At 33.5% G+C, this 11,522-nt stretch overlaps 1 protein-coding gene across 2 annotated transcripts; it reads left to right on the top strand.

The window, feature by feature from the left end:
* The first annotated feature begins 2,930 nt into the window (after positions 1-2,930).
* LOC103485983 (glutamyl-tRNA reductase-binding protein, chloroplastic) lies at positions 2,931-10,639 on the top strand. Of its 2 annotated transcripts, none has more exons than XM_008443764.3 (12): positions 2,931-3,278; positions 3,422-3,484; positions 3,641-3,727; positions 3,899-3,997; positions 4,110-4,205; positions 4,388-4,453; positions 4,548-4,638; positions 4,850-4,917; positions 5,016-5,081; positions 8,986-9,036; positions 9,469-9,533; positions 10,366-10,639. In XM_008443764.3, exons 1-12 carry the CDS (start codon positions 3,117-3,119, stop codon positions 10,418-10,420), a joined length of 969 nt encoding a protein of 322 aa, XP_008441986.1. In that variant the 5' UTR covers positions 2,931-3,116; the 3' UTR covers positions 10,421-10,639. The 2 variants fall into 2 exon arrangements, with proteins under 2 accessions (XP_008441986.1, XP_050944230.1); XM_051088273.1 differs by having other exon boundaries at positions 3,032-3,278; positions 8,951-9,036.
* Positions 10,640-11,522: the final 883 nt, after the last annotated feature.

The following is an 11,522-nucleotide window of genomic DNA, read 5'->3' as shown; positions in this document are numbered from 1 at the left end:
GATTTCTTCAGCTAAATGACTTGTTTAATGAACTATGTTTAGACGCCATTTGTTTAAATCTCTTGTTAGGTTGTTGCTATTTGAGTAGTGGGATTTAGTTGAAGTAGTTGTGTCTCATGCCTTCCCCCGACTTTTGAATAGTTTACTATGATCGACAGATATTCCTACTCTAATACTAAATTCCCCACAGGTAAATTCATTGGTAATTTTTTTATTCCTTTATTATTTTAAATTTATTATTGTTTGAGATTTTTCTAACCATATTATTGTTAAAAAAGAGTGACCAACACTCCCCAAAGTGTTTGCTGCTAAGTTGGTTGGTTCAGAAGAAGTCATTATTGAAGGTAGATGGTTTTCCAATGATCCATCAATTCTTGTCCACCATGTACCTCTTGGCCCGAATGTAGTTCGTGTGTGGGTTGATACAGTAAAAATACCAAAATTCCTTCTTATGGAGGCCTACCTCTGACATTATTGTTATTGACGTTGTTGGCACTACTATAGCATGACCAATGGATAAAGTCAAACTATACAAGAAAGTTTATTTACTTTGTGAATTAGGTATTTATTTAGTTCATTAACTAATTTATTGTTAGAGTTAGATAATGATATTTCTTTTTAATTTTTATTATGTGATTGATATGTGGAAAAAGCATTGGAGCAACATATATGTATGTGGGAGAATTTTGGTATAGCTACAATTTAAACATCATTTTTTATCCTATCAAATTTTTGGGATTATATATATGGAGTCATTTTATTTGACTTAGAATTTACAACTTGTTCTAATAGTTAAGAACTTTGTTGGAACATAGTGGATTATTTCCAGCCTTTGGAATGAATATAATGTTTTTTTTTGTATGTTATAAATTTGAATATTTTGGTTATAATTATGATTGTAGATTTGGATGAATATGAATTACACCTTTTTAATATGTCAAACGACTTGATGTATAAATATCCATATGATTATAATTTGATTTTACAATAATAATATTTGGTAAACAAATTGTAAAATAAAACAAATTGTTATTGGATAGGTGCTATTAGATCAATTATACTTATGTTTGTATTATTACAAAAAAAAAAGCTATAGAAGATCTATCAACATTAATGCTAAGAAAAATGAGCATTTACAATTTTTTCATTCCAATAACTAATGCTAAGAAAAATAAAAGACTTTCAATAACATATCTAAAATCGCTATAGTCTTTTATAATGTTTTTTTAATTGTTATAAAAACTTTTTGATGTTACTTTTTCTATACCATAAAACGTTTCCATAACATTGAATTAAAGCTATTATATATCAACTTTGTATATTGTTATTAATAGCTCCACAAAAACCACTATAGAAAGTCAAGGACTTTTTGCTATGACAACATTCATAAAACGCTACAAAAAATATTTTATAGCGTTTTTTAAATGTTATTAAAAAAAGCTATTGAAACGTTTTGATAACGCTTTCCGAATGCAATAGAAAAGGCAGAAATAGTCTTTTATAGCATTTTTCCAATGTTATTAAAAAAGTTATTGAAACATTTTATAGCGCTTTTCCAACGCAATAAAAAATGCTATCAAAATTTCAATAGTATTTTTTTCAACGTTATAAAAAGACTTTATAGTATCGTATATGTTCTATTGTTTTGCATAGCGTGGTAAAAACGCTATGGAAAGTCACAGACTTTCAATAACATGAACTTTGACAGCATTTTGAAAATGCTATATAAAAAAACAATGATAGCGTTGTTTGATGCTATCGTAACTGATATTTCTTGCGGTTAATAGCCTTTTAACATATTTGTGTATATATATGAATTAAAGAAAAATAAATATTTTACATTCAATGTTCACACTTTTTATACTTAGTGAAAACAACTCGTGCATATGTATGGCGGACTTGTAAAATGGTAATTGATGATACGTTTCTCCAACCTAGCAATACGTCAAAAGTAAATGCATCAAAATACTATTTAAAAAAACTCATAAGAATATCATTGTTGCTTGCATGAGCATATGTTAAAATTTGTAGGTGTTAGTTTAAAAAATTTTAAATATTGAAATTTGTAAAGACAGTACTTAAAACCATAACCAGTCCACGACAACCATATTTTGTTTTAAATAAAGCTTTACTTAATGTATATTGTAATTTGAAACTTCAAAATTAAATATTAAAATACAAAAATCGATAATGTGAGAGGGGCATGTGTTCTCAGTGGCCCCTATATAAATTCATTGCTTGTTTTCAATGGCTTCTTCTATATGAATCATTTGGATTGTTCTCCTTATCCTTATAACAAGTGTTTTGTGTGTGTATTTTTTTTTTTTTTTTTTTTTTTTTGCCTTGACATAGAGTGATGATGTCCCTCTCTCTTTAAGCAATACAATGCATTTGCAAAAAAAAAAAAAAAAAAAAAAAATCGAGAAAAGAAATAGAGCATATGTTGACATAATCTCTCCACTCCGAAATTATGAAGCTAAAAATTTATTAACTTTTTTTATTATAAAAATAAATTTTTTTTAAAAAATGTAAATTAGTAAGTATAATTTTAATTTAGTTTTAAATAAATAAACATGTTTATTATTTGGGGAGTTTTAAAGATTAATTTAAAAAACAAGCTATTTATCCTTCACACAAAAATCAAGTTTGGAAAAATTTATCTATTTAATTAAATTGACCATATTTTGAAGTTTATTTTCTTTATTTCGTAATTTTATGCTATAATAAAATATTAATTTATTTAATAAAATTATTTTAAATGATAAGATCAAATAAAAATATTTATGAAATATAATAAAAATCGAAGTTTTATCAGTAATTAATACCAATAGATGTGTATGGTGACAAAAAGTCTGGAATTCAAATTCCAACCACAATTTATAGTTAAAACTTAAAAGAAATCATATTTGAGTGTGTCCCTTCCCATATTAAAACCGTGAGAAAGTGGAAACGTGGATGGAAGTTTCCAACACATAAATTCTATTTTTTAATTTGTTTATTTTTTCATAATATAAAATTAAAATAATATTATTTTCTTTTATTTGGTAAATCTTCAATTTTGGAAATCAAGCCGCGTGGAGTTGCTTGAGCCGGCGGACGAGGGAGTCCGGTGAACAATGGCGACGCTGACGCCACCTACCTTAACCTTCCGAATTTGTTCTCACACTGCCTTAAATGGCCGAATTGCCTTTCACTTTCCTCGTTCTTTGACCTCCTCGTTCAATCATCGTCTTCGTCTTCCACTTTCCATGGCTGCGTCAACGGACTCCACTTCTCAGGTACTTCCTTCTCTCTCTTTTTTCCAGCAATCAATTCCCTCTTTTATTTCTTGTTTCTTGTTGATTTCATTTCCGCGGGAACAAATTTGAATCATAGGCAATAGATTTACCGTCTTTCCTTTTGTTTTCGTTTTTGTTATTAGGCTCCGTCTGGCTATGCTAATAGCGACGACATTGATGTATCGAAGTTGATTCAAGCTCATCAGGTACTTCTTTCTTTTAATATTATCCTTGATGTTTCGTCAGTGGTAGTTTGATTATGCTTATATTTTCAATCTCGAGATTGGAAGATTGTGCGGAGTTATTTGTTGTGTTTTGTGAGTTTATAAAGTTATTGCTGAATGTGAATGATGATGTTTTAGGAAAAGGCGGCTCGGCTTTCGCCAGCTGAAGAGATTCGAACATTGCTGGATCAGAGTGTGCGCGGGACGCTCTCCACCTTTTCCCGGGTTTTCACTCTCTTTTGATCTTTAACCCTGTTGTCTTTATTGACTTTGGAATTTGCTGCATAATTATGAACTTGTGACTGAGACTGCTTGTGTAGATCTGATTTCTCCATTAATCATTTGCATTTTGGTTGGTTTTTTAGGTTCTTAGTAATATGGTATGCACCTTTGCAGAGCTTTGAAGGTTATCCGTCTGGATCTTTTGTCGACTTTGCATGCGATGCTGATGGTACACCTATACTTGCTGTGAGCAGTCTAGCAGAGCACGCTAAGGTATCGTTCATCTTTATGCGCCTAGTCCAGAATTTTGGGGGTAGCAATTGAAAATTTTATGTGTCAAGTAATTGTTAATCATTTGTAAGTTTGGTGTTTCTTTTCTTTGTAGAACTTGGAAACTAATCCGAAATGCTCATTGCTTGTGGCAAAAGAACCCGAGGATAGGGGAACTTTAGTGGTCACTCTTCATGGTGATGCTGTGGCTGTAAGATATTTAGCTTATGTTCACTATTTATTTCTTCTTTTCATGTGTCAGTCTATCTCTTTGCTTGTATTCAATCATCAGAAATGCATAGATATGTGTCTTGTTCTTGTGTCTTACAGGATAAGTTTTATTGTGGATGATGTTATGGCATGACAACCTGAATTATGCTCTTCACAATTTAGGTTTCTGAAGAGGATAGACCTGCTGTTCGTGCTGCATATTTGTCCAAGCATCCAAATGCATTTTGGGTAGTAACCAATTCTCAGAGTACTTATGTTTATCATTGAAGTTTTTTTCCATTTATGCATCAAAGATGAGTAAATATTTCCTCCCTGTGTGAAGGTTGACTTTGGCGACTTCAACTTTGTGTATATCAAACCAAGAGTGATACGATACGTGTCCGGGATTGCAACAGCTTCTTTGGGTTCAGGAGGTTTGTGTACACAGATGGTCTTTTCTTGAGATTTCCCTTTTCGTTTGCTTTTGTTCATAAAGCTTTGGTCATATCTTATTTCATAAACAAAACAAAGAGGGAACTTGAAGCTGGTTTTTCACCGTCTGCTTAACTCTAAACTGTCTTATTCTTTATATTAGGCTTATTCTTGTCAAGCTGACTTCTTAATTTTTTTACCTTTTTATCCAAGAACTAAGCGGTGAAGAGTACATGGCAGCACAAGTTGATCCAATAGCTCAATTTGCAAAGCCTGTTACGGTGATAACATAATCTTAAGATCTTGCTTATTATTTGAACATATTTTAACTGTGAATAATCTATTTTCTGAATCAGTTTTTTTTCCTCTTAATCTTTAGTCTCACATGAATAGAGATCATGCTGAAGATACAAAGAACATTGTGAGACACTGGACATCCATTCCGGTAAAATCAATATGTTCTAGATAAATGTTTTATATAATTCATCTTTATGTGGAATGACTTAATATTTTATTGGTTTAGTTTTTTTAATCAGATTCTGGGCTATATGATGGGGGGTGAGTGCTGGGTCTAAATTGGACGAAGTACTTGGGTAGCTTTTGTGAATAATTTATACCCCCGATATACTTTTATATCGGTTTTAAGATTTTAACCATTTCAATTTTAGTAACGACTCCATAGCTACAAAATAACTATTACTTCACTTGGTGTAAGTGTTTGACCCTTATTCCATGACCATCACCATAGCTTTTTTACACTCCTTTCCATTTTCAATTGGAAAGGCCTTTTGTAGTTTTCTCACTAGGATCTCTCCTTCTTTTGTAATTTCTGTTAGAATTAGTGTGGGCGTGGCCCATGGAAGGATTTGCTCTAATTTCCTTTCTTTTTTTATTTTTTTATCATAATTAAGCTTGTTGTCTATTTATTTCCCCTTTGTATCTTTTGTTAATATGATAAATTAATAAGAAAGTTGTATCGTGGTTTTTTCTCTTGGTATTCGGGTTTCCACGTAATTTGGTGTCTATTTTCTTTATCGCTTTTAACATGGTACCAGAACGAGGTAAAGATGAAACCCTATACATGATTATAGATGAAACCCAAACAGAGACAGATGAGACAGCCGCCACTGCTACTGGGATCAACGTCGCCGTCGCTGCTGCAGTGGATGCTGCCGTTGCTGCCGCCGCCATGAAAAAGCTGCTCCACTAGCTTTAGAAGACACCAACGATCACAATGGGCCGACCCTTGGAGTTAGTCGCCTAGCCTAGTGGAGGAAACTAGCCACATGCGTCGCAGCTGTCTGCCCATGCGTCGTCATCCAACTCCTCCGCCGTTCAGCCAGCTTACTCCCACCTGTTTTCCCAAGTCCAGCCGTAGTACCCTTTTGGTCAGCTGCACATCCATGTGCCGCTGGTGCCCTCGGATTACAGACTGCCATCGTTTCACGCACCACTGCCCTTTGATTCTTTACAGTAGCCGCACATCCATGGTACTAGGGTCGACCAACTCCATAATAAATTAGGGTTTGAAGTTGGTGAATCTTCGGCACAATCCAAACCAACCAACTTGTCGATGTATTCCAAGAATTTGGTAACTTACCTCCTTACCTTGTCCTCAAATTATATAACTATTTCTCTCGCACCATTTATTGGTGCTTCTCCAGGGGAGAAGCTGAATGGCCAGAACTACTTTTCCTGGTCTCAGTAAAAATGTTTCTTGAGGGACGTCACCAATTTGGTTTTAACCAGACCAATTTCACCCCTCGGGCCCAGGCGTGTATGTTTGTTGGGTATCTTCTTCATCATCGGAGCTATAAATGTTTCCATCCTCCTTCCCGTAAATACTTTGTCACAATGGATGTCACCTTTCGTGAGGATCGGCCTTTCTTTCCTGTTAGCCACCTTCAGGGGGAGAGTGTGAGTGAAGAATCTAACTATCACTTCGAGTCTACCAGTCTTACCCCTATTACCTTACCTGACCTAGTCCTCATCCCATGGTCCTACCTACGAACCAAATTCCCTAGAAAACTTACTATAGGAGGAATCTTAGAAAGGAAATTGGGTTCCTATTGATCTTCCAACTCCGAACCAGGACTCTGACCTTCATGCGATCAAGGTATGACTAATCTTATTGACTCATATGTTGATAGTAAGATGAGTGAAAATGACAAGTCTGATATTGGTGTTCTTGAAAATATGGGAGAAAATAACAGTATTGATGAGACTAAGGTCAGAGTAGAAACTGATGGTAATGAGGCTGAACAGAACCATTCAGGTAATCTTGATGAGTATGATTTGTCTCTTCACATCCCTATTGCGTTGAGAAAAGATACTAGGTTCTGCACGAAACACCTTATTTGTAACTATTTTTCTTATGAGTCTTTCTCCACAGTTCAGAGCCTTCACAGTCAATTGGCTCCACTGTGATACCTAAAAAATATTCACATTGCTTTAGAGTGTCTTGAGTGGAAAACTTCTGTTATGGAAGAGATGAGAGCTCTTGGAAAGAATAAGACTTGGGAGATTTGTAATCTCCCTAAGGAACATAAAACTATGGGATGTAAATAAGCGTTCACGGTCAAATACAACGCATTATTAACATCAAGGTCAGGTTAGTTGCAAAAGGGTATACTTAGACCTATGGTGTCAATTTTTCTAAAACTTTTTCTCTAGTTGCAAAACTAAATTCCATTAGAGTCTTGCTATATGTTGCTGTGAACTTCAGAATCCTTGTATGGGCTAAACTTCAGAATCCTTGTATGGGTTTGTAAACTTCAGAATCCTTGTATGGGCTAAAACAATCACTAAGAGTATGGTTTGATAAGTTTAGTACCTATGTCAAGTCCCAAGGGTATAGTCAAGGGCACTCATTTCACACCTTGTTTACAAAAGTCTCCAAGAATAGGAAGATCGTTGTGTTGATTGTTTATGTAGATGACATTGTTTTATTTGAGAATGACACCACGAAAATCATCCGACTGAGAAAGAAGATGGGTGATAAATTTGAAATTAAAGACTTGGGGAATTTGAAGTATTTCCTTGGGTGGAGGTAGCTAGATCAAGAGAAGGTATCTCCGTATCTGAGAGGAAGTATATGTTTGATTTGTTGACTGAGATAGGTATGTTGGGATGTCATCCTGCTATTACTCCTATTGAATTCAATTGTAAACTAGGAAATTTAGGTGAAAAAGTTCCGATTGAGAATGAAAAATATTGGTGCCTTGTGGAAAAGTTAATTTACTAGTCACAAACTAGACCAGATATCTCATATGATGTGACTACCGTTAGCCAGTTTGTGCAGGCTCTTGATGAGGAGCACATGAAGGCAATTAATAGAATCCTGAGGTACTTAAAAACAACTCTAGGTAATGTCCAGGAAGACCGACGAAGAGCTATTGAGGCCTATACTGATTCTAATTGGGCAGGGTCCATTGTTGACAGAAAATTCACCTTCGGCTATTGTACCTTTGTACGGGGCATTCTCATAACATGGAGGAGTAAGAAGCAAGGGGTTGTGGCCAGAAAAAGTTTTATCTGACGTTCATGAGATGCTGATAAAATTATTCTATGGTAATAAGACAACTATTAGCGTCACCAAAAATTTAGTTCAACCTGATAAAATTGAACACTTGAAGATCCGTCAACACTTCATTAAAGAAAGACTGGATAATGGTAGCATATGCATTTCGTACATCCCCTCGAGCCAACTAGTTGCTAATGTTCTTACCAAGGGACTTCTCAGACGAAGCTTTGACTCATGTGCTAGCAAGTTAAGTCTCATTGACATCTACGTCACCAACTCGAGGGGAGTGTTAAAATTAGTGGGTTTGGCCTAATGAAGAATTTACCCTAATTTCCTCTCTTTTTTATCATAAGCTTGTTGTCTGTTTATTTTCCCCTTTGTATCTTTTGTTATAATATGAGAAATTAATAAGAAAGATAGATCTTGGTTTTTCTTCCGGTTCGGGTTTCCACGTAACTCGAGGTTTGTTTTAACACTTTCATACCATGAATGAAATTGTATCTTATCAAATGTATAGTTTTTTCAAGGAGAGAGAGAGAGAGAGAGATAGGATGCCCCACCTATTAGAGTAATTGAGTAGTTAAGTATTTTACTAAATTACCCTTACTCATCTTAAAGTAGTTAGTTTGTTACGGGTTTGTTATAAGTGTAGTCTATAAATAACCACACCTGTATTGATTATCATTATGAATGAGAATATTCAGTTTCTCAAAATACTAGTTTTATAACCACCATGCACTTTTTCTGATGCGTTTTCAGTATATAATTAATATGTACATATATTGATGAAGGATCCTGTGGGACTGTGCTACTATTCTATCTGCAGGTTGATTCTGCCATCATGCTGGATTTGGATAGCCTTGGTTTTAATGTTAAGGTATTGGTACTATTAATTAAATTATTTATTAGATCTTGTTGCCTTGTATTATTTCACAAAAAGTTAATTATCTTAAGTTCTCTAATTCTTTGCTAAAATATATCGGAACATGTTAGGGTAATTAGTGATTTATTTCGTCAAAAGCTTACGTGTTAGGTTAGCAATAGTCGGCTCATACCTGATCATGGTATTGTGGACCATTAATCTTGACCGGAGGAAATGGCAATATGGATAATTGAACGCGGACTCCGGCATTTATGCTAATGTTATATGGAATGTATTTACTTCCAATCTATCGAGCTATTAAATTAAGATTTGCCGATGATATATGCTTTACAAAGGGTGTATTGACTTCAGTTCTACTTTCTCAAGGACATATCTTCTTTTGTTTGTACAACATCCTTAATTTCCTTTCTTTTTTTGTTCATTTAGGCTGATTATCGAGGGACTTCATTTAAGCTTCGTGTGCCTTTTCCAAGAAGAGCAGAAAATAGAAAGTAAGACTTCTTATACTTGAATTGCTAGTTTTGTTGATCAGTTGCTTCTATTGAAATAACTGTTTCTTTTTATTCTAGGGAATATTCGATTTTATCAGGTTCAATCCTAAACTCAATTAGTGAAATTCAAAACCTACCCAAGGCCAAGTTAGGAAATTAATAAAAAACCAAACAATCAATCGTCCATAATCTTACTCCAAAAACACTTAATCCCAACACAAAAACACCCTACATTCAACTATAAATTATGATTTAAAAAGTAGAAATAATGATGGAACTCAGAGCCAAAATGCTCATACCTAATAAAGTAAAATAAAGGCACAATTCCAGTTTAAATCCATAATAGTAAGCCCTGCTTGGTCAAAGTCGCAAGAACGCTGTCATCTAGCCATACATCTTTTAAGGGATGAAATTCAACCAATAAAAGGTTTTAATATAAAAGCAAGTAGAAGAGATTTTTGTAGACTTAATTTTCAAAAAAAAAAACAAAATATAAAATGGTTACCAATATAGACATTTGTTTTGGTTTTTGAAAATAAAGGCTATTTCCACTTCCAATGGCATGCATTTGAAATCTTAGCCAAATTTTTTTTAAAAAACAAGTTTTTAAAATACTTTTTTTAGTTTTCAAATTTTGACTTGGTTTTAAAACACCCCTGAATGTAGTATAACCAAGGAATGAAAATGGGGTTTGTTGGGTTAATTTTCAAAAACAAAAAACCAAATGATTACCAAATGGATTAAAAAACGTCATGCACATCTCATCAATTTGAATATTTAAGCCCTTTTCTCGGCTGCATTTCTGATCACTTTTTTTCTTCCTCCTTTTTAGGGATGTCAAGACTCTTGTGGTGGAAATGCTAGAAGCTGCTAAGCCTCAAGTTTAACCATTTTCGCAGGAAGATGACCAATTAATTACTTGTTCTCTGTCTAATTCTTATATTAAATTTCTCACAACTCTAATTTCCTGAGATTGCTCTTGAGATCTTTAAGTATTAACATTGCTTCTCATAAAATAGTTTTCAAGTTATACATGGTATCTGAAAAACAAGCCATACGTGTAAATCTGATTACAATGTTAAATGATCACTTGTAAATTTATTTCACTTTTCTGAATGATTTGGCAGGATATAGATTTCAAGGACCACGGTGATCATACAAATGTAAGGATTTTCTTTTAAGGGGGCTATCATTTTTTTGATACATATTTCTTTTACTTAATTCTCGTAAATTTAATCTTCTCCAGAAAGTTGGATACTGATTAAACTAATAGTTATCGTTTAAAGTTGAGCATATTTTCAATTTTCTTTTATATCTGTGAGTTTAGTCTCTGAACAAACTTTATGTTCAATAAGCATGCCCATAAGCTTTGTGTAAAAGAAATCTTTGTACTTAAAAAGTATATCCTTGAGCTTTCAATTTGTGTCCGATAAGTCTTGAAGGTATGAAATAGGTTCTTGACTTAGAGAAGTTGAATGGCTTATTAAACGTTTTAAAAGTTCAAAATTGAAAGTTTAGTTAATATAAAAACACTTTTTCTAAGTTCAGAAACAAAGATACAAACTTGAAAGTTGTTGAGAGACCAAAGTTATAATTAAACCAACCAAATAATATTAAAGTCTACATATAATATACATATATTTAAAAGAAAATTATGTTATCTGGTTTAGTGAAATTAAAGTGCCTAAAAACATATTGAACTGACGTGAATTTGTCATTTGTCAATCATTTGAGAGTCAAATGCAAACTAACATTGTTTAGGCGACTTCCTATCAGGATGCATCATTTCCATTGGAGTTATTTGAGCTATTTTATTCAGTTGGTTGGGGAGGGTTCTCTTTGCATCACTACTACTTATTCTTTTAATCATCCCGCTTGTATTCTTTTTAGTTGCAATTTTGGAATTCAAGATTGTTTGAGTCATCTCGTGGACTTCTATCATCTAAAGTTTTTCTTTTCTTTTCTACGTACAATCAAAGAAAATGAAAA

Source organism: Cucumis melo, chromosome 8, assembly GCF_025177605.1.
Source record: "Cucumis melo cultivar AY chromosome 8, USDA_Cmelo_AY_1.0, whole genome shotgun sequence".
In the NCBI taxonomy this organism is placed as follows: Eukaryota; Viridiplantae; Streptophyta; class Magnoliopsida; order Cucurbitales; family Cucurbitaceae; genus Cucumis; species Cucumis melo.
This window is presented reverse-complemented; position numbering and strand designations above follow the sequence as displayed.